The sequence below is a fragment of the Pleurodeles waltl genome, chromosome 3_2 (genome assembly GCF_031143425.1).
Source record: "Pleurodeles waltl isolate 20211129_DDA chromosome 3_2, aPleWal1.hap1.20221129, whole genome shotgun sequence".
In the NCBI taxonomy this organism is placed as follows: Eukaryota; Metazoa; Chordata; class Amphibia; order Caudata; family Salamandridae; genus Pleurodeles; species Pleurodeles waltl.
In genome coordinates, this window is record NC_090441.1 from 195839858 (window position 1) to 195864020 (window position 24163).

Below are 24163 nucleotides of genomic sequence, written 5' to 3' on the forward strand. Positions count from 1 at the left end.
CCGACATGTCACAAATCATAATTAGCCCAGCCCTGAACAAAGGCTTATGATCAACTAAAGGATCCAGGTTACATTTCATGTCTCTAGTATACTGCATCCGACTCATAGTAAATATTACTGGTGATGGTTGATTAAGCCTGAGCATGGTAGTGCCTGATAAGTTTGTCATTCTTATGTTAGAAAAAGCAAAGTAATTTTTGCCAACACAATCCTGATTCCAATTGCTCTTTGTGAAAAAACCATTCTGATCAGAGTAGCTTTTTATGTCTACGTCGCTACCACTGCCACAGATCTCCTTGATAATAAGAATTATATCTGATATCATTCCTTAGCATTATTTTCTAGGTTATGAGTTCACTGTCGGGTAACAGTACTCTACACTGTGTGAGAGCCAGAACTAGTCTACTGTGTGTATTGGATCACCAGTGACCACGGAGAAATGTAGAAATTTAGAGCTCTCTTTAGTCCCAGTTCCTCAACGGCACCATTATTAAAATCCATCGCTGCGATAAATAATTTCTCTGTATTGTTCGATGCCGGCCTCCTGGAAGGTTTTCCTTTAACGCCTGTTACTGGGTGATCCTGAAACCTAATTAGCAGTTATGGTCTGTAGGTTTTGTGAATACTCTAGTGGTAAGTTTCTCTGTCAGTGGAAACGAATCATTCTTTGAGTTAATTCAAAGTACTAGACTGAAGTTGAGGGTAAAGTATTTAAGTACACAGTGTGAAGCTTGATCACAAGTGGGGTGAGTTGGTTTCACAAGTGAACTTAGTGTCAAACATCACAGAGTTGAGCCATACACAATAGTAGCAGTGACCAATATTATGCATTTATGGCATAGTTTTGGTGTTTTTAAGTTTTTTCCCCCACAGGTTACCCATCAAGGTTATTTCCGGTCAAGTATATTTATAACTTACTAGAAATCACATTACAAAGATCGAATCACAATTCGTTCTAGATCTCTTCACAGATAGGGTCATGAACCTGACAAATGCCCTATGCCCCTTTTAGGGCAGTTGCTTTTGGCAGAAACATGTTGCCCGCCTGACAGGGTCTAAGATTTCTCCTGAACTTTTAACCTGCACACTGGGGATATTAATACATCTTGTAGACCACCACTAGCTAGTTTTTGTTTCCTCCTTTATTTTCTCCCTCTGTCATCTCGATTAAGGACACCTTCATTACAAAAGTAGACACACATAAGGATCAAACAGCTACCCTAACTTAAGGTTATAGCCTACACTTGTATCATTCCCATACCAATGTGAGGAGGAGCCCTGAGATGACCTATGCCACCTGAAGACTGGTGGGGGCTTTCACCCTGAAAAAAAGAGCACTCCTTACGCAGTTTTTCCATCTTACAGAGTACTTTTCTTGTGGACAGGGAAAGTGCACCATTTTTTAATCATTTCCAGTGGTTTGCTAGAGGACTATAGTGTAATACATTGGTGGATGTTCTAATCGCCTTAGAGTCCTTCTGCCTTGATAAATGTACATTAATCTTTAACATAAAATGTTTCCACTATTTTTTTAAGTTAAACTTTTTTTTATATTTTACCATTGGAAGACTCCACATTCGGGGTAGAGATCCCCTTATGGTGAACTGTTGGGAACATTAAAAGTGAATTAAACTTTAGATTAAGTTGGACAAATATTTTATAGTTAATATTATTGCACATGAATTTTATATATTTGAAATGAAGAACAAAAAAAATGCTTCAGCACTATTTTAATTTTGAAATGTATCAAGTTAAATTTTTTGGGAAGATTAAATTAAAAAAATAAATTTCCCACCTACAGTAACCAAATTACATTTTTATGCATGAATAATCCTGAGTACTGTATAGAATGAAATGTAGTATAATTATATTTTAGTAACAAATTAATGTTACAGCAATTTATACATTCAAAACTTTAAACTATTTTATTAAATATATATATATATTTTTACAGTTCTAACAGTTTTAAATAATTTAATTTTTCCCCACAGAGTTTTATTTTATGTCCCCACTTCCATTATTTTCTATGGGAGGGTGTTGCAGTTATCAGTGGTTGGCCATGTGTGGCACTACACTAACTACTGTTTCTTTTTGGCAGTAGTAACATACACACATAAATTTGGTTCACCTCTGTTTTCACAGGGTGGAGACATGTAAGTCTACATGTTTGAGTACACCTGTATTTTGTGAATTGCATAAAGTAGTACAATTACTCAAAAGTGCAAGAGTAAGCTTACTGTGCAAGTTACCTTCGTGAATAACCCCAAGCGTGATTACCCGTAGACACAGGTCTTCATAGTCTCCACCAGCAGGTTGTTCTTCAGTGAGCACGTGTGCTAACATTGCTCTTCGCAGTAGGATAATTGAAGGGAAAGCTCTAAGGTGAGATTTGGACTTTATGCAGTGCCTAGATATAATGTAAGAGGTCTAATACCCAACTGGTGAATTGTGTGGCATCAGGAAGCAAGCTTGGGTTAATAATTGAACGCTGCAGTATTTTATGTGCCATAGTGGAGTTTTCATTTCTTTAGGCTCATGCAGAATGGAAGAAAACAAACAGCCTCCTGCGAAAAAATGAGGAAACATCACGCTGATCTGATGCAAAATGGTCCACTGTATCGTGCACTGAGGTTCCATGCTGCTGTGGCACCTGCGGATGAGGACGGAGCAGAGATTTTTCTATGTCCTCCACTGGTTCCTCTGAGAGGGACATGTTCATTATCTTTAAGAGATGAAACTTTGTGATTGACCATAATAGGGGAAATGGTTTTAATGGCCCATTCTCCTTTCCAAATTTGTGCGTTGTGAGTTTCTTAATCAACTGTTCTGAAGTTGAGAACATACTTTTTTTTTTTTTTTACTTGAGGTGAAGCTAGCCAGTGCATTGTCCACTTCGGAGCTGTACATCGACCTGTAGTCCGTTTTCTACAATCTTGGAATTTCCAGCTTCTTTGAAGTTTGTAACCAATAAAAACCCTTATAGAGGTTTCACAAATGCAATGTCAGCAGGATAGCTGTGGCTTGTAAATCCATACTAGGCCTTCCTGGACACTGCTGCCTACAATGGGGGTGGCACAGGAGAACCATCAAGACCAAGAAGTGGGAAGAATTTCTACCGGGGACAGAAGCCAAAACAGATGATAGGGTGCCTTGACGGACACATTTGATAGTTTGAACATGACACACACCAAGATGATGGCTCGCAGAAGCTTAACAGAACGCAGAGGGATATATGCTAGATTCTGGAACTTTTCCATGGAATCACTGTCCTTTAACCTCTTCCCCCCCCCCCCCTCCCCCCCCCCCCCCCCCCCCCCCAAAACCATTTTGTCACTTCTTCTGAGTTGTACTGCTAGCTCAGATTGACCCCCTCTATGCTTTTCTTGCAGTTACAATACATGTGCCAGCACAACACTGGCTGGTTTGACTGTTTATTTTGAGTTTTTCCTTTGTCTTTTTTAGGTCGAGCCTAGACAGTGCTTGCACTGTCACCTAGTGATCTGTTGTATATGATTTGTGTGGTTCAACTCCACCCATTCAGTTTCATTTGTCTATGTCAGTGTGCTTTAATAATCCTTGCTTGCTATGGCACAATTCTTCCTCTTTGTCCGTCCTTTTTCTTCTTGGTTTCCTCCCATAGAGTACCTACCACCTAATATATAAATACACTGGGTGCCATTTTAAGATCTGTTCAGGGACTACTTTTATCTTTCATCAGAAGCACTGGAGGCGTGTGTGGTTTACCGAGCTATGCTGTAAATAGTGCAGTGAATCTTCTTATTTGGTCACATTTGCTGTGCATTCACAGACCAAGATTGTGTTGCTGGTTTTACATTCAGAATGAGCACTTAGCGCGGCACCCAATTCATGGCTGCTTAGTTATTGCATGCACACTTGAATCGTCTGCATACATCAAGACTTTAAGACTGTGGGGCATATTCAAAAGCCCATGGCAGTGCATCAAGTGACCTTGCTGCGCTGCCCTGTGCCACAGGGAAAGGGCAGAAATGCACCATATTGACAAGGCACAAATTACTGTGGTGCCTGTGTTGCACGCAGGATTGATTTTGTGCAGGACGGGACACCTACCTGCATAAAAACAATCCAGAAAGGTATTTTCTTCTGTGTGTGCTGCAGAGTGCAGCACACATAGAAAGAGAAAACAACATGGAGAAATAAAGGTATTTCTCCTTGTTGCGCCTGCCCTGGGGAGGTGTAGAGTTTTGACGCATTCCTAAGTTACAGATTCTTGTAAATCTGGGAATGCACCAAAGCCCATGGGCGTTGCTTTGGAAAACCCACTGCAACACCCATGAAACGTCTCCCTGACGCAGTGTAAGGCAACGCAGTGACTTGTGCTGCCTTGCCTCACTCCATATCTACAAGGCCATGAAAAGCCATGCAAAGTAGCTTTGCATAGCGTTTTAGGTATGAGTATGCACTATGGGCCACTGGTGTGTCACAAAAGGTGATACATCGGCAATGCATGGGGCTTGTGAATATGTCCCTCTCTGTTACAAATGTGCTCATTAAAACCATGGCATAAAGAAAACCTTCCACATCTGTGTGCCAAGAGCTCTCATCTACTAGTATCAGAGAATTTCTCCTTTAACTACCAGAAAATGTTTATCAGTAAACAAAAGGCTCACTTATAAAAAATGGCCCTTCTCCCAGTCTTGTAACCAATGACCCAAATAACTTGCAACCCCTTCCTCCCACCTCTACCAAGACAGGGATCTTGAATTGATGATGGACTCTAGCCTTGCACTAGTAACTGGGTTTAACTGGCTATCTGAATTGTCCTCCTAAGCCCATTTCTTGAGGCTCCCTTACATGTGCAAGCTACTGCCCCACATATAGTGGCTAATCAGCCTACTGTGGATCCTGAATATCATGGGTGGACTTCTATAGACTACATCAGATCCTGTATCTTACAGTCAGACTTGTACTACTAAAACACCTTTGAACAAAACATTGTAGAACACTGTCCGTTTAAACATTTGTCCAATTAAAAGCATTTTCTTCAAAGCCTTCTGGCTCATGGATCAGGTACTTTCATGGTTCAGGTCTTGTTTTCTGCAAAACAAGTTTCAAACATATCATTCAAGAAGGAACTTGAGGTCATGAGCTGTACCTCTACTTATCTATCAAAAGTCCTGCATCAACAAACTTTCCTTTTTGGTACTCACTTGCAAACTCTTTAATGCTGTCCTAAACAAATAGAAGAGCTCTCCACTCATTAAGAGTTAAGACCTAGCAGCTCATAGCTCCTGATTTTTTAGGGTCGAGCGCATAAGTGCTCTAGAGCCTGTTGTAATATCTCTGGGGGCTTTTAACCGCGCCCACTCTTGCTATTCATTCATCGTTGTGCTCGTCTTAAATGCTTCATTTTTATTGGTGCAATATGGGAAATGGCCGTCCTTTGTGTGCTGAGGCCCCTCCCCTGGCGTATGAACTAAGTGAACATTCCTGAACATTTTTGTTGGCCATCACACTACGTCACGCTTCCTCCTGTTACAGCGTGTGATGGCCTCTCCTTCGGTTTCGATTTGCCTTTCATCTCAACTGGGAACCTTTCTAGATATTCAGGCAGGGAGCTAATAACTCTTGCGCTTTGAATCGGCCTGCTTCTGTCAACTGTTTTACCCTTCATTTTCAATTCATGTGGCAAGAAAAGTCCAGTTAGGAATTTACAACGCCAATTGCTCTAACTCGAGCAAATGCGAAACCTGTTGCATTCCAAATGCTTGTTAAACTTCCAGTTTAGAGCCTAGTCCAGAGTCCTTAGGTTTCAGTGGAGGCTCCTATTCTCCTTAGACCAGGCTGTTATGACCACAGCCAGTATCTGAAGCCAAACGCCCTTAAAGTGTTAGGTAGCTCCGAGGGCTCCATAGTGAGTATTGATCCATTGCTAAGTCTGCCCCACTGAATACGTAGAAACCACCTGGAACTCCTGGAACTTGGAATGTGTTGCAACAGGACTCTAGCGTCTGCATCCCGTGTTATCAAAACTTTAGTACAGGATCTCTGAACCAAATGACTACGTTAAGGCAGTGTCCTTGTTGGGGGCCGATTTCTGGACACTTTGGAGCTTGTTTAAGAAAGTGGCTCTGCACCCAGTGCAGCGCCAGTTTCCTTGCACCCTCTACCACACCATGGCGCATGGTAGGGGGCAGAAGTGTCAGAATTCCTGGTGCTATTGATGTACTCTGCAGGAGTAGCACCACAAATGTGGCACTACTCCTGGAGGGTACATAGGGGCCCATTGTATTTAATGGAAGCCCCCTTTTAACGCCTGCTCTGAGCAGGTGGTAAACGTGCCACAAAAAAATTGGGTAAAGAAAACTTTCTCTCGTGCAGGCATAATGTGGCGCAAGGATTTACAAAGTTTGAATGCATTGCGCCACTTTGTAAATATGGTGTGTGTAAAAAAGACACTTTAGGGCCCCTTTAGCGGTAAAAAAAAGAAAAAGACACAATGGTGGCGCTTGGGGCTCTTAAATCAGGCCCTTTGAGACTGAGTTTTCAAGTTTGGTACATGCATTACGCCAGCCAGTCCCTGGTCCAGAGTCCCTTCATCTCTATCTCCTGCACAAATCCAAAGATCACCTTTTTAGATCTGAGCATGCCTAGAGGTGAACATGTGCCAAATGTCCAATACTGTAGAAGATTTGGCGCACACAGGTATAACAGCATTGAAGGGTCTTGTGTTTGTTTCAAACGAGGCGATCACCTTCTGGTTTTCTTCATTTGCAAGGATTTGAACTGTTCTATTGACCCACCTGTTGAAGTCCCTTTTACTTTAAGACAAAGTATCGACTGGACATTACAGTCACTGAGTGTTACTTATTAATTGCCACATGCTTACTGAACTAGAGTTTCCAACCCTCTCCACTTTGTGGAAGAAGCCTTGACTGCTCAACCTGTTTATCTGCACAGAGGCAATACCCAAAGGGCATTAGAACTCTGGCACTGGGGATACCAGTCATAAACGACTAGACAAAGGACACTGATCAGCTACCACTGAATGACTCTGGACCCCAAGGAAAGCCGTCACACTTATTACACGCAGACTTGTCTAAATTCCTAAAATGAAGTATGTCACCCATGCGTAGCGCATATCACTCTCACAGACAGCGGAAACCAACAAAGAGGCACACTGCAAATATATACAGTTTATTAATGTCATTAAAGAAAACATACAAAAACTAGGGAGCAGAGTTACTAAAGTTTTAAGGACACTACCATGGTAAAATATGACACACAGTGTAGTGCCTATTTGAAGGCACGCAAACAGCACAAAAGTTGACTGCGCAAGGACCCATACAAACATTATTAAATCTGCCCGTGGCAGTGATTTCAGTGGCAACCGAGCGTGTAAACTACTGATCTGCCCACACCTTCCACCACCCATGAGCCAAACGCATACATCAGGCATGCCTTTCTTTTCAAGGTTACCCAACTAGAACAACATCCCATTGCATGCGTCACCCAGATTCCAGAGGTATACCTGGCCCACCTTTAACAGCCAGAACCACATCCTCCTGTGAGCTTTCATCTACCATTTAGATTAATCTTTGCCTGAGGCTCGCACAGCTGCCACTTACAAGTCCTCTTTCGTGCCCAGTACATTATAGTTCCCCCTTCCCGTGAGCCTCATCTTCCACAGTTGGCCCCCCCTTTCTTGTGCGTCACAAGTTGTCCGTCAGTCTTCTTTCTTGCTAGTCATATCCCTTGCTGCTACAGCTTCTTTCTTTTGAGTCGTGCTTTTCAAGGTACCTCTTCCTTTTTCATATTCTCTCTGTTTATCAAAGCATTGCTGTCCTTTCCAAGGCACCATTACTCCAATTCCTGCATCAGCATGTTCTAGCTTGCGCTGCTTGCCAGCTACCTACCTCCTCCTGCGAGACATAACCAAGCCACCTCTGTTACAGTCTCTTCTTGTTGGGGGTTCACCCACCTCCCACAGTAAGAACCGCACATTAGCTACAAGCTGCCAGTCTTTCTGCACATCACAGACACATATTACCTCTTCCTGTGTGTGACATGTATGCAATCTGTCACTTCCTCTTAATGCGAGACACGCGCCTTTCCTGCATGTCACATGTGCCTGGCAGTTACAGATTCTCTTTCTGTGAATGACCCTTGGTGGCCACATTTTCCAGTCCTCAGCTGAAGTTCTCTTTCTACAAGTCTCCTACTGGTGAAGCATCATTTGCCACAATCACACCATCCGATTCCTTTTAAGTATGTCTGTAATAGTGTCATTTCTCTAAAAAAAAAGAAATCTCCTGCCCATCACAGCCATGAGTGCCTCTGTATAATCCACATGGCTAAAACAATTGGGGGCTTAGTTACAAGCCCATGGCACCGCCAGTGCGTCACTTTTCCCCCGGATAAAAGGTAACGCACCAGCAGCGCAGGGGCTTGTAAACAAAACCCTTATTTCTTTATGTGGGTCAAGGGCCTGCCACAGCGAATAGGTGGTCTTTTTATCAATCCCCAAAAACAATGGAGCAACTCTTCAACTGCTGTAACTCACAGCAGGAGGGATTCACACAATAATTTACAAGTCCAATTCCTTTGAGCTTTCAGACTCAAGTGACTATCATTCATACACTCACAAAGGCAGTGGCTAGCACACCCGCGCCACATTCACACCCAATGTCCCACGCGCCCTCTCAATGAGTTGTGTTCGACATCCCCAGGATCCCGGTGGTCCAATCACAGGATGATTTGGTTTTTGAAGCTTCGGCCCAGGTCCTTGTGTGGGAGGACAATGGAGTTCAGAACCACAACTTCTGCTGGGATGGAAACATTGCAACCTGGAAAGAGGAAATAACAACAGAATAGTAAAGAAGCCCCACTCTTCCTCCTTCTGGAGATGCCAACCAACAAGGTGGAGTAAGTGTGCATCTCCAAAAACAGTGTGCTACGCTCACATGTGCACCAAACTTCATCACAAGACAGCAGAGCAGACACCTCGTGACTGAGTCACGTGTCAAACTGGAAGTGACGCTCCAACCAAAGGATCAAATTAATTCTACTTCAATCGCTACGAAGATTAGTCCCTTGTGGTTAGTTATTATAAAGGATATGTCTGCATTCCAGAATGTGCATCATTTGAAGATTTGCTGTTATAAAATCACAACTTATTAATTCCAGTAAGGAATTGAAAACCTCCTATAGTGTTGAGAAACAGACAAACAAAGACAAAAAAGATAAAAACGTTTACTACTGACAGAGCAAGGGAAATGTCTGCTACTGCAATAAAGAATTAGTCCGGCATAGAATGACATCAAAGACCTTTTCTGTTAAATGGGTGCAGAACAGAAATAGAATATTTTAGCAGACTGCTGCATAACTCTTCTACGGGCATCAAAGGGAGTATGGTATATCTTATCACCAGAGTTTGATTATAGTCACTCCCTGGTGATGCCCTTGTGCGACTCAACAATTGGATATATAACTGTTCTGGACCCATGAGCAAGATGACAGAAAATGCAAGCAGATTAATCTCGGAAAGAATGCAGAGGTATTTTGGTTCACCACAGTTTTTTGGACCTGGCTTGACAGTGCAGCTATCTGTGAGGCCTATTGTTACCAATACTGTAACATTATATATATTCACTTAAAAAAAACAAAGGTTACAGGGACGCAATAGTAAGGCTCACATTTGAAATATACAAAACCATAGAAATTCATCTGTTATAGTTGGTTATCTCAAGTGACTATAACATGTACCCTAAGGTAAAGCAGGGTTATGTTTTCTTTTGCTTTGTGGGAGCTGTCAGCTGGGAAGAAGGTAGTGGTCCCTGGGGCATGTGGAGGGAGGAGTGGTGCGGGGGGGGGGGGGGGGAAGGGGTTGGCATCCAGCTTTCACATAAATTGTTTGAATTGCCTTGGGAAGGGGGCGGTCATTGAGGGTGTGGCGCACAGACCCACTGCACGCATTTAAGATCCTTTACCCCAGGGAAGTGGCAGTTCCCAGGGTGTGGGTAGGCCCAGCAGTACCACCCGCATAAATATTTTTCAGTGCCCTGGGGAGATGGCAGTCCCCAGGGCTGGTAGAGGGGAGGGTCAAGACACAGACACCTCCACATATTTAATTTGCAGTGCCCCAGGGAGGTGGCAGTCCACGGGGCTACAGGTGGGCCACGTGGGCCTATGCATTAATTTATAAACTTTGGCCCCAGAGAAGGGGCAGTCCGTCGGCACAGGAGTGCCACGTGGGTACCTGCACATACTTAATTAGCAGTTCACTGGGGGAGGTGGTGGGCCCTGGGGCTTTGATAAGGCCTAGAAGGGGGAAGGGGAAGGCCTGTGGACCCCCCCCCCCCCCCCCCCACACTTTCCTATTTTGTGGGAATGCCCCCAGGATCTCGCCCACCCAGGGGCAAAATGAAAAGCAGAGCTTGCATTAATTTTTTTAAATCGCAGCAAATTCACAAATAGTTGTGATTTTTGCTTTGATTTTTTTTTAAATGCTTTTTAGCCCTGGGGGACCCCTGCACCACGGCTAGCAGGCTAGGGTAACAGTACCCTGACCCCTTTTGTTTTTACATTTTTTATTTTTAGACTCAGCTGATGGCGAGTCTCAAAATGGCTCCAAACACTTCCTGGTTAAAGTGTTGGCAGCCAATCAGATCTCTCCACAAGAAAATCCCTATTTATGAAGTCGTTGGGACCCTTTATATAAAAATTTGGATTTCCTTTTATTTCTTCTGAACTACTGAACAGATTTAGGCCCATATTTATACTTTTTTAGCACCGCATTTGTGTCATTTTTGATGCAAAAGCGGCGCAAACTTATGAAATACAATTGTATTTTGAAAATTTGCCCTGCCTATGCATCAAAAAGTGGGGCAAATGCATCGCTAAAAAGTATAAATATGGGCCTTACACCGAAAAACGTCATCTGCAGACCAAGATCTAACTTTCTGCCACATTTGGTTTAATTCTGCCCAGCGGTTCGGGCTGCAGGTGTGTCTAAAGAGGCTATGGCAATTATAGGAATGAAATGGGAATTAACATGGGAAATGCACTTTTTTTTTTTTACCCACCCCTTTTTTTTTTTCCCCTCGGCCCCCGGATCTCTCCAAAACTTTCCATACACAAAAAGACCCTTTGGTACACTTTTTGAGAAATTGTGTGAGGATTTGCCAAGCAGCGCCAAGATATAGGCACGTCAAAAAACACTTTTTCTATGGAAACTAGGTCCTAACTATAATACTAATAAACAGTAAGAGGCATAAAAGGTTAGAAAACAGTGTAAAATAGCAATATGCAATAGTAGCCCTATGGGCAGCCCAAACCATATACTAAGAAAGTGGAATGCGAACACAGGGCCCCCACCTAGGTAAGTAAATCATGTAGAAGGGAGCTGGGAGTACTAGGAAACCACAGACGTAAGTAATACAGTACTCCCCAAGGACTAGGAACGCAGGAGTAAAACACTGGGGGGCATATTTATACTCAGTTTGCGCCGGATTTGCGTCGTTTTTTTTTACGCAAATTCGACGCAAAACTAACTCCATATTTATACTCTGGCGTTAGACGCGTCTAGCGCCAAAGTCCATGGAGTTTGCGGCACTTTTTAGCGTGGACACCTACTTTGCGTTAATGATATGGAAAGTAGGCGTTCCCGTCTAAAAAATTGACTCCGAGGCATGTGCGCCGTATTTACACTCCTGGGCAAAAATCACGCCCGGGAGTGGGCGGGTCAAAAAAAATGACGTCCAGCCGCTTTTGCGTCGTTTTTTAGCGCCTGGTCAGGGCAGGCGTTAAGGGACCTGTGGGCTCGGAAGGAGCCCAGAGGTGCCCTCCCATGCCCCCAGGGACCCCCCCCTCTCACCCTTGCCCACCCCAGGAGGATGCCTAAGGATGGAGGGACCCATCCCAGGGAACATAAGGTAAGTTCAGGTAAGTAATTTTTTTTTTTTTTTTTTGTGGCTTAGGGGGGCCTGATTTGTGCCCCCCTACATGCCACTATGCCCAATGACCATGACCAGGGGACAGAAGTCCCCTGGGCATGGCCATTGGGCAAGGGGGCATGACTCCTGTCTTTGCGCTGCCTGGTGTACGTCATTTTTTTTTACGCACACCAGGCAGCGCCGCCGGCTAACGTCACTGAATAAATACGTTGCCCGCATGGCGCTTCAGAATGGCGTTGGATTTTTTGACGCACAACTGCGTTGGCGCAGTTGTGCGTCGAAAAGTATAAATATGGCCCTGGATTTCCCCAAAAACCACACCAAAGGATGAAAAGAAGTAAAAGAAGACAACCGGAACAGCCTCCAAGGAACCAGCAGTGGGAAACCGAAGATGGAGAGCTGTGGAGAGAGGGGACCAAGTCCAGAAGTGTCTGTGGAATCCACGGGGAGTAGGCGATACTACCCACCCAGAGGTACCTTTTGGAGTTGGTCGACGAAGAAGGAAGACAGGTGAGCACTGCAGCACAGAAGCTGGAGAAGAGTTCCTGATGCATGCAAAAGGTGTCCCACACTGGAAGCTGGATTGCAGATGGGTGTCTGTGAAGGATTTCCACCAACAAGCCTTGGCAAAGGCAAACTTGCGATTGGCGGAAAAGAGGTGCTGCCGGGGACCAGCAAGGTCCAACAGGACTCTGCCCAGGAGGAGTCATCATAGGGGACCCCCCATCGCAGAAGGCCCACAGGAGCAGAGGCAGCACCCACAGGACAGGGACACAGAAGCAGCCCATGCAGCACCACAGAAGTTGCTGCCACGTCGTCAGAGGACCATGCAGAGGCCCAGGAGTTGCAGGAGGGAGTACTGGGGACTGGAGCTAGATGTCGCCTGAAGTTCCCCTTGGAGGTGAAGCAAACAAGCCTTGACAGCTGCAAAGGACACGGTGTACGGGGGTACTGTCTTGAGTGTAGTGCAAAGGACTTACCACCACCAAAGTGCGACAGCTGGTAGAGAGGACCAAGGGAGACTCTATGGACCACCACCCGAGATGCAGGACCCACGCCACTCAGGATAAGGGGAGATCCACGCAGCCAGTTGTCGATGCAGCCTGGTACCTGTAGTTACAGGGGAGTGATGCCTTCACCACAAGGGAGATTCCTCCTTCTTCTTCTCGTGCAGGCTGAGGAGTTGCAGTTTTATGAGGATGCACAGCCAGGGAAATGTTGCAAAGCTGGCAGGAATTCCGGATACAATGTTGCAGTACAGTCTTCCTCCTGGATCTGCAGCTTGTAGGTTCCTGGAGGGTCCCATAGCGGTTCCTGAGGCCAGAAATCGAAGCAGAGGTTGCAGAGGAGTCCTTCTGGAGTCTTGCAAGCCGACTCTGAGGACCCACCCCAGAGGACGACCCTATATAGCCCAAAGATGGGGCTTGGTCACCTAACCAGGTAACTGCCTATCAGAGGGTGCCTCTGATGTCACCTGCCTGGCCACTCAGATGCTCCCAGACTTCCCTGCCAACCTTGGAATCAAGATGGAAGAACCCAGGGACCCTCTGGAGGAGCTCTGGGCACCACCCCTGGGGCGGTGATGGACAGGGGAGTGGTCACTCCCCTTTCCATTGTCCAGTTTCGCACCAGAGTAGGGACTGGGGGTCCCCGAACCGGTGTGGACTGATTTATACATGAAGGGCACCAAACGTGTCCTTCAAAGCAAACCAGTGGCTTGGGGAGGCTACCCCTCCCAAGACAGCCACACCTATTTCCAAATGGAGAGGGTATTACCTCCCTCTCCCAAAGGAAATCCTTTAATCTGCCTTCCTGGGCTTAATCAGATCAAGCAGCAGGAGGGCATAAACCTGTCTGAGGGATGGTAGCAGCTGGGCTGCCCGGAAAACCATGTAAGACTGATGGTAGCAATACTGGGGGTCCTCTAAGGAGCCCCCAGAGTGCATGGAATCATACTGCCAATACTTGCAACAGTATTGGGGTATGATTCCAACATGTTTGATACCAAACATGCCCAGGTTCGGAATTACCATTATGTAGCTGTACAAAGGGAGTGACCTATGTCCAGTACATGCGGAAAATTGCGTCCCCGCACTCACAAAGACAGGAAAAGGGATCTGGAGTTGGTCGGGGCACTTCTGCTAGTGCAGGGGTGCCCTCACACAAAGGTACCTGCACCCTGCCCTCTGGACTTAGAGGGCCTACCACAGGTGCAGTGACCTGTAGTGAAAACGAGTGCATGCACCTGTTTCACGCAGGCTGCAATGGCAGGCCTGCAGAAGTTTCCTTGTTCTTTCCATTGTGCTTTGCTACAGATAATCTGAGAATTGTTAGAGTGGCAGAGAGGACCAGGATAGACAACATGGAGGGCTTTGTGGAACAACTACTGCATGATTTACTAGGCCGTGACTCCTTAAAGTCCAGAGTGCTGATCTGGAGGCCCAGGTGCGCCAGTGTAAAGATTCAAGCGGTGCGTGTATACTCAGGGGGGAGGTACGCAGTGGTGCGCTGTAGCAAAGATGGTCTTTCAGTGTTACTAGTAGGACTCTACGGCCCTAATTATGGTGACCTGCAGTTTTACTACTCCCTTCATGCTAGGCTGGCGCAGTGGGCTGGTATTCTGCAGGTTGGGGGTGACTTTTGTGTCCTTTGTCCAGATCTTGACAGATCACGAGCCTTCGTTGCCGGCAAGGGCTGTCCTTGACATAGCTGCACAGGCGGGCCTCGTGGACATATGGCGAACTATGAAGGCCGGGGGGAGCCGGCTATACACATTACTCATTGCAACACGACATACACACGCAAATACACTTTTGGCTACTGTCACAGGAGGTTGTCCCCGAGAGTTCAGCGTTGTGAACCTCCACCACGTACTTATTCGGACCACTACCTGGTGATATTGGAGTTAAAGCTCGGATCCACGTGTAGTGCTCCCTTTACTTGGCGATTCCCACCATTCTCCTTGCTTGATGCAGCACTTAGAAAGGATTTGCGCCAAGCCATTGGGGGAATTCTTCATTACCAATATTGGCACAGTTAATAAATTTGCCACTGTATGGGAAACCTTTAAAGTTTACATTTGAGGTGTAGCAATTGCTAAACATGCAGGGGTTCTACACTTCATACAAAGTAGTCTAGCAAAGCTCGAAATGGAACTGGCTGCCTTGGAGTAGCTGCAGAGGATGACAGATGACTAGCGGTTGTTGGGCGACATCAAAATGAATATTTATGAATATCATGAGCAAGTGCAAAGCGAAGTGGAACAGTTAGGGAAGTATGCAGTGGCGTGCAGATACAGTGAGGGCGAACGCCCAGGGGCCACACTGGCAGCAGAGATTCGTCCTTGTAGAGATAACGCCACTATACTAGAGATACACGATGTAGTAGGGCACTCATTACATAACCCTGCCGCGATAGCACAGCTCTTCTGTAGGTACTATTCAAACTTATACATGGCACAGCTTAGCACAAGCGATGTGGACATAAATGACTAGTTGTCTCATACAGCAATGAAATGGCTTATGAACAAGCAAAGAGGAAGCCTGCTGGCTCCGCGGACTCCAGGAGAGATTCGGAAGGTGCTCACAGCCATGCTCTCGGGTAAGGCTATAGGAACGGATGGCCTCACAGTGGCCTCCTGTATGGCTTATCAGGATACGCTGATATCTCATTTGGTTACTTTGTTTACTGAAATGTCCTCGGACGGGATTATGCCTCAAAATATGAGGGAAGTCCTCCTTGTCATGATCCTGGAGCTGGAAAGCCAGCAGGCGCCTGTTCCTCTTATTGACCATTGTCCCTATTAAATGTCAACACAAAGCTTTATGCTAAAATTCATGCCAATTGTCTGGCAAGGTGTTTACTAGCCGTGGTTGGCCCTGAGCAGACGGGTTTGTACCAGGACGCTCTCTCATGTACGATCTCCACACATTTTTTTGGATAGTGTAGAGTCTTGCCCCTGATGTGTGGACTGTGGCAGTTTATTGATATAGAGAAGGGGTTTGACTCAGTAATCTGGAGCTTTTTGAGGTCTGTCCTATGCCATATAGGTCTTGGTGAGGTGTTCCTGCAGTTAGTAAATGTCTTTTACATACAAATCATGGCGCAAATACAATTCAATGGTGCAGTCTCTGAGCCTATTGCTAAGGGCACTCGACGGGGTTGCTCGCTATCGCCCCTTCTGGATGCCTTGGTAGCGAAACCCCTCGCATGCGCATTGCGAAAATAACATTCGCACCAGAGGCTCTTGTATCCTGGCCATAGGTTGATTCCTATGCAGATTAAACGCTGTTCTATATTCGTGAACAGAGTTGTAACATGTTGCCAGTGCTTCGGGAGGTGACACTGTTTGGGAGCCACTCGGGGTTACATATCAATTGGGATAAGTCTACTATTATGCTACTCACCCCTGCGACAACTCCGTGACAGTGGAGCACCCCCTGCAGTGGACCATGGACCCCATTCATTATCTGAGGATCCAGGTACACACCGATAGGGAGATTGTGCTGGGATCAGCCTAGCGTACGGTGGGATGTTCTTACTCTGCCCTATGATATGTGGGGATTGAATGCGCCAGATCTGGAGATCTATTATCTGGCTGCGCAGAGTAGTTTTGTATATTACTGTCTGCATGGTGCACCGTATCGCTCATTTACAGCGCGAGCGCAGCTTGGTGGCCCCACTCACGCTTTCCCATGCACTATTTCATAGGCCGATTTGGCGGTACAGAGTATTAGATTCCATACACGGCATGGTATGTGCATGGAGTAGGATCCTAGCTCGGCAGGGAGGCACACTTCTATAAACCCCATGCAGTCCAGTGGCTTGGTGTGTCTGGTTTCAGTTGGGGTCGGAACGGGCGCGAGGCAGGCATTAGAGTCCTTGGGAATACACTGTATGGGAGACTTCTTTATGGAGGGGTCAATGAAAGGTTGGGCACAGGTCGCAAAGATCATAGAGGAGCCTACCACCATGGCCAGATAAGCTATGCACAAATTGCTGGGCGATGACCTTCTGGAACCTCCGGAGTTGCCAGCTTTGACATATCTACTACAGGCTATTTCAACTGCCTGCTTGGTGACTAGACTTTAAGCATACTTGCAGGAGAATCGTAGACCTGCCTTATCCGTGCCTTGATTGGATTGGCAGCAGGACCTCCAAATCATCATCTCTGATCAACACTGACAATATTGCTGTTCGCTCATGCAGTTGATTTCCCTTAATGGCAGGCACCGTTTGATCCACTTTAAATATATCAATTGAGTGTAGTACACGCCGGCCCGTCTTCCTCGCTATGGTCTTTGTGACAGTGCAAAATGCTGGCGTTGTCAGGAGGATGAGGCGAGTTTTGCACACTTTGGCTGGGACTGTCCTGGGATAAGGGGCTTCTGAGAGGAGGTATTTACTGCCTTACAAGACATAACAGAGATCCTACGCTTGCATTATTAAGCTATGATAAATTAGTGCTAAGAGCAGACACAGGGCCTCTTGTTGGCTGAGAGTAGGATCGCCATCCATTGGGCCAGAGGATCGGTGCCAAAGCTCAAGGAGTGGAATAGTGACATGGTGTATTGCAGCACATATTCTGATGTGTACCATATACGGTCTTCTTGCATAGAAAGTGTATAGCTGCAGATAATAGTCCACAAACTACGGGGGCCCAGGAGGTGTATAGGATTGGGGAGGGCTCTAAATGGAGGGCTGTGGAGGCCGGGTGACTGAGAGAATGAAGCAACGCTACTGTTGAATGATGTGCTAATGGCTCCTATTGTGGGCTGGTACATAAAGTCAGTTGCACAGGACGTTGTTTTACTGTCTTACTAAATGCTAGGTTTCGATATGTCAACACAGCCGGACTGACTTCTCTACTTGTGTGAGGGGTTGAGGGGGGAGGAATTTTGAGACCTTTCTGATATGCATATGTAAGTGCCTTACCTTGTTGTTTGCAAATATGCTGTAATATTGGTATATCTGCCGCACTGTATTTGTAAGTGACGACTGTATTCTAATAAAGCTAATAAAAGCAACAACAAAAAAGCCGCCTTGTGGGTCTTTAAGGCAGTCTAATCAAGAGGGTGCGTTTAGTGAGTGCGCGAAACACTCTATAGACTAATATTAAAGGTTTCAAGCATATAAAGAGATCTAAGGACCTCCTGAGTATAAGACAGTCCAAGAAACAAACAGTCTCTTACCCAGGATAGTGATGGAGGGTGTCAGCTTCCCATCTCTGAAGAGTGTCTCGCTGTCCATTTTGGCATAGGGGTCATTGGGGTTGGGGTCACTCGGTGTGCCCTCCACTCTTGCCCATCGGCCAATGGTGCTGTCCCAGCCCACAATACTGTTCAGCACACAGCTGTGATCCTGCGGAGAGAGAAGATTTGAGAGACGTGTAAGGAGAGCAAGGAAAGGGCGAGGGATGTGGTGAGATTACATCAGAGAAACTAAAGAAACGAGACAGGTGAGAAGGTAGAGGGAAGAAGAGAAATAAAGGGAGAAGACAAAATGGACAAAGGAGGAAGTAAGGAAATTAAACACAAGAAGCCTATGGCTCAAGGAAGGAGGAAAGGATTGGAATGAAGCTGAATAGGTTAATCACATGTGAGGATGAGACACAGGCTAGGCCACGCATTAGTAGGTTAGGGAAGAAAGAAATGGGAAGAGGGCCAGAGAGAGCAAAAGAGCAGAGGAGGGAGAGACAAATACTAGGGAAGAAACAGATGGAGAGAAATGAGTGGGGCAGAAAGGAGCAAATAAAAGGGCATGGAGAGAGATTCAATAGTGAAATAGTTGACAGACAAGAGGGGACTGCAGACAGCAAGAAACTGAGGCAAAAGGGGGACAAAGATGCAAGAGAAATGCAGGCTTGGCAGAGGGATGTGGACGAAGAGAGCTAGGGAAAGGAGGCTGAAAGCATAGGGATGAGGGTACAGTGGAGAAAATATGGGCGAGGGGAGTGGACGAAGAGAATGAGGCAAAGGGGAAGATAAGAAAGGCATACGGAACAGAGGAGTCTGGATGGGAGGAGTTGGGAGAATTAAATGAAGGAGAGACGAAATAGAGAAGGGAGACCGAACTGTTAGTGGATTACCGGAATCCAATGTTCTCCTGCGTTAGTGGGACCCAAGAATCTCATGTTATTGGGACCAAAGCACTTTGGGGCAGATCTACCAATATTATGTGCTGGATTTGCATAATGAAAGTGATGCAAACCAGTATAAAAAGTATTTTCTATTATTTACTTTCCAGCGCAAAACTAAAAGTAACGCAAAGTAGGGTGAGGTGTTGCTTTGCGTCAAGGGGGCGTAATGTGGGTTTTCCTATGCAACCACCCACCCTTTTTGACACAAAACCTTATCTACCAATAATGTGAGACACTGTTTTGCATAAAAACGTAACGCCTTTTAAAACCAGGTGTTAAAATAAGTATTGTCATTTCTCCTTTCTTTTCCTACTTTGTATGTGTGCTGCGCTCTGCATCACACAAACAAAGTAGGAAAAGTTTTAAAAGTTGTCTAGGCTGAGTATTTTGTACTGGAAGGGTACCCCTCCAGTACCAAACCTATGCTGGACTCTCGCACACACCCTTGCACTAAGGCACAAAGGTGTGTGTGTGGCGCACAACAGCTGGAATCAGCGCCGGCGCTAGGGAAAGGGGAGGAGAGAACCAGATCGCTGCAGATATGGCGCTCTCCTGCTCCCTCCTTCTCGCTCAACTCATCGCAGGTTTTTTGCCTGCTGCGCTGCATTGCCAGGAAGGATGGTAGATCTGCCCCCTTGTTTGTTATGTGGACCCAGATACTGGAACCAAGAGTCCTTGTGTTGGCCCTAGACTCTCTGGGTTACAGCAGTCTTGAAAACAAAGCACCACTGCTTTACAGATTCTTCATGGCGCAGGAACTAGTTTCAACTTATGTCTTTGGAAAATATCATTCACTGCCTGGTATGCTTTCTTGTGGGTTGCTGGGACTCAACATTCTTAAAAATAGTCCATACAGGGATCCTGTGTAGATGTGATCTTTAAAAAAACCTTTGCTGATTTTCTAAACAATGAACAACCCCAGGAATAAAGACACGGACCTGGAGTTTCCTCTGCTTTCTAACATTCAGCACATGCTCTCCTTCATAGTGTGCAGGATGTCATGTGCCTCGTGGACAAGACCATAGTACCATGCCACATCATGGCCTGACCAGGAAATATAAAACATGGCCTCAATCCCTCTTCCTTCAGCTGGACACAAAGTGTTTCCTCTTTACAGTGCAAACCATGAACACAAACCTATTTTCAGGGAACCTTCTCTCATTCAGACTACCTCACTTGCAGCACTGCATGGGCACTGCCTGTATGCCTTGCAGTCTTAAATGAGTAACTGCTGGACCAGTGGGGAACTTAACTTGTAGTCTGAACCACACAGGCATTTCATACAGTCCTAAGGTACCAAACGTGCACAGCTCAAAGGGGCCCTGTTTGAATGAGGATTTAGATTCATACGTTCTTTTCTCTCAAGTCTCCCCACTTGGGGGATCATTCATCTTGCACAAAACATGTGTGGCAAAATGTCACATGTGTAGGAAAGTGCCCCTTACTGACATGGTCATACCAACTTTTTGCCTGGTATTTGTAGGAAAGTACCATCTTGCCTGGCATGTTACCCCCATTTTTCACTGTATATATGTTGTTTTAGTTGTATGTGTCAGTGGGACCCTGCCAGCCAGGGCCCCAGTGCTCATAAGTGTGCCTGAATGTGTTACCTGTGTTATGACTAACTGTCTCACTGAGGCTCTGCTAACCAGAACCTCAGTGGTTATGCTCTCTCATTTCTTTCAAATTATCACTAACAGGCTAGTGACCAATTTTACCAATTTACATTGGCTTACTGGAACACCCTTATAATTCCCTAGTATATGGTACTGAGGTACCTAGGGTATTGGGGTTCCAGGAGATCCCTATGGGCTGCAGCATTTCTTTTGCCACCCATAGGGAGCTCTGACAATTCTTACACAGGCCTGCCACTGCAGACTGAGTGAAATAACGTCCACGTTATTTCACAGCCATTTTACACTGCACTTAAGTAACTTATAAGTCACCTATATGTCTAACCTTTACCTGGTAAAGGTTAGGTGCAAAGTTACTTAGTGTGAGGGCACCCTGGCACTAGCCAAGGTGCCCCCACATTGTTCAGGGCCAATTCCCCGGACTTTGTGAGTGCGGGGACACCATTACACGCGTGCACTACATATAGGTCACTACCTATATGTAGCTTCACAATGGTATCTCCGAATATGGCCATGTAACATGTCTATGATCATGGAATTGCCCCCTCTATGCCATCCTGGCATAGTTGGCACAATCCCATGATCCCAGTGGTCTGTAGCACAGACCCTGGTACTGCCAAACTGCCTTTCCCGGGGTTTCACTGCAGCTGCTGCCAACCCCTCAGACAGGTTTCTGCCCTCCTGGGGTCCAGCCAGGCTTGGCCCAGGATGGCAGAACAAAGGACTTCCTCTGAGAGAGGGTGTTACACCCTCTCCCTTTGGAAAATGGTGTGAAGGCAGGGGAGGAGTAGCCTCCCCCAGCCTCTGGAAATGCTTTCATAGGCACACATGGTGCCCATTTCTGCATAAGCCAGTCTACACCGGTTCAGGACCCCTTAGCCCCGCTCTGGCGCGAAACTGGACAAAGGAAAGTGGAGTGACCACTCCCCTGACCTTTACCTCCCCTGGGAGGTGTCCAGAGCTCCTCCAGTGTGCTCCAGACCTCTGCCATCTTGGAAACAGAGGTGCTGATGGCACACTGGACTGCTCTGAGTGGCCTGTTCCACCAGGTGACGTCAGAGACTCCTTCTGATAGACTCCTTCAGGTGTTGCTAGCCTATCCTCTCTCGTAGGTAGCCAAACCCTCTTTTCTGGCTATTTAGGGTCTCTGTCTCTGGGGATTCCTTAGATAACGAATGCAAGAGCTCATCCGAGTTCCTCTGCATCTCTCTCTTCACCTTCTGCCAAGGAATCGACTGCTGACCGCGCTGGAAGCCTGCAAAACTGCAACAAAGTAGCAAAGACGACTACTGCAACTCTGTAACGCTGATCCTGCCGCCTTCTCGACTTTTTTCCTGGTGGTGCATGCTGTGGGGGTAGTCTGCCTCCTCTCTGCACTAGAAGCTCCGAAGAAATCTCCCGTGGGTCGACGGAATCGTCCCCCTGCAACCGCAGGCACCAAAGAACTGCATCACCGGTACCCTGGGTCTCCTTTCAGCATGACGAGCGAGGTCCCTTGAATCCAGCAACTCTGTCCAAGTGACTCGCACAGTCCAGTGACTCTTCAGTCCAAGTTTGGTGGAGGTAAGTCCTTGCCTCCTCACGCCAGACTGCATTGCTGGGAACCGCGACTTTTGCAGCTACTCCGGCCTCCGTGCACTTCCGGCGGAAATCCTTTGTGCACAGTCCAGCCTGGGTCCACGGCACTCTAACCTGCATTGCACGACCTCCTAAGTTGTCCTCCGGCGACGTGGGACTCCTTTGTGCGACTTCGGGTGAGCACCATTTCACGCATCTTCGTAGTGCCTGTTTCGGGCACTTCTGCGGGTGCTGCCTGATGCTGAGAGGGCTCCTTGTCTTGCTCGACTCCCCCTCTGTCCCCAGACGCAATTGGCGACATCCTGGTCCCTCCTGGGCCACAGCAGCATCCAAAAACCCCAACCGAACGATTTGCAGCTAGCAAGGCTTGTTGGCGGTCTTTCTTCAGGAAAACACTTCTGCACGACTCTCCACGGCGTGGGGGATCCATCCTCCAAAGGGGAAGTCTCTAGCCCTTGTCGTTCCTGCAGAACCTTCAGCTTCTACTGTCCAGTAGCAGCTTCTTTGCACCCACAGCTGGCATTTCCTGGGCATCTGCCCAGCTCCGACTTGCTTGTGACTTTTGGACTTGGTCCCCTTGTTCCACAGGTACCCTCGACTGGAAATCCATCGTTGTTGCATTGCTGATTTGTGTCTTTCCTGCAGAATTCCCCTATCACGACTTCTATGTCCTTTGGGGAACTTTAGTGCACTTTGCACTCACTTTTCAGGGTCTTGGGGTGGGCTATTTTTCTAACCCTTACTATTTTCTAATAGTCCCAGCGACCCTCTACAAGGTCACATAGGTTTGGGGTCCATTCGTGGTTCGCATTCCACTTTTGGAGTATATGGTTTGTATTGCCCCTATCCCTATGTGTCCCCATTGCATCCTATTGTAACTATACATTGTTTGCACTGTTTTCTACGACTATTACTGCATATTTTGGTATTGTGTACATATATCTTGTGTATATTTGCTATCCTCATACTGAGGGTACACTCTGAGATACTTTGGCCTATTGTCATAAAAATAAAGTACCTTTATTTTTAGTATATCTGTGTATTGTGTTTTCTTATGATATTGTGCATATGACACTTGTGGTACTGTAGGAGCTTCACTCGTCTCCTAGTTCAGCCTAAGCTGCTCTGCTAAGCTACCATTATCTATCAGCCTATGCTGCTAGACACCCTATACACTAATAAGGGATAACTGGGCCTGGTGCAAGTACCTCTTGGTACTCACTACAAGCCAGTCCAGCCTCCTACATTGGTTGTGCAGCGGTGGGATAAGTGCTTTGAGACTACTTACCACTTTTGTCATTGTACTTTTCATAAGAGAAAAAAATACAAAACAAGTTCAGTGTATGTACACCTAACCAAAAAGTTCTGCATTTATTTTCTCACCTCTTTTCTAAAGGGCTGAAAAGTACCTCTAAACTTTCTAAAAAGTTCTTAAAAGTTTAAAAAGTTTTTTTTCTGTCTTTCTAAAAGTTCTGAAAACTTTTATCTCTTTTTCTATCACTTAAACTCTTTCTAAAAATGTCTGGCACAGGCCAAACTGTTGATCTGTCCAAACTTGCATATGATCACCTTAGCTGGAAAGGAGCAAGGTCTCTGTGTAGAAAGAGGTTTGAGTGTAGGGAAGAATCCTTCTTTGGAATTATTGCTTAACATGCTTAGAGAACAAGATAAGGCCAAAAGGGCCCCATCTGTTGAAAAAGTAGCTAATGGTTCCCAATCTGATCCAGGGACTCCCCTTGGAAATGATTCAGGAAAGAAACTTCCTAGCCTGCCCAATACTAGACAGCCTAGCATAGATGGTACTGAGGTTGAGTCACACCATACAGATAGTGTTGTCTCACATCATAGCAAGAGTATTCCTTCTCACCACAGTAGAAGTG

General features: G+C 46.1%; 1 protein-coding gene across 2 annotated transcripts in view; it reads right to left on the reverse strand.

The window, feature by feature from the left end:
- Positions 1-7160: 7160 nt before the first annotated feature.
- GMPPA (GDP-mannose pyrophosphorylase A) overlaps positions 7161-24163 on the reverse strand; it is a 113089-nt gene continuing 96086 nt past the window's right edge. For both annotated transcript variants that reach the window (XM_069227155.1, XM_069227156.1), the window contains exons 12-13: positions 18125-18293; positions 7161-8825 (exon numbers count right to left, since the gene is read on the reverse strand). In XM_069227155.1, coding sequence (XP_069083256.1) covers positions 8725-8825; positions 18125-18293 — 270 coding nt within the window. In that variant the 3' untranslated portion in view covers positions 7161-8724. The remainder of the gene's footprint in view (positions 8826-18124; positions 18294-24163) is intronic.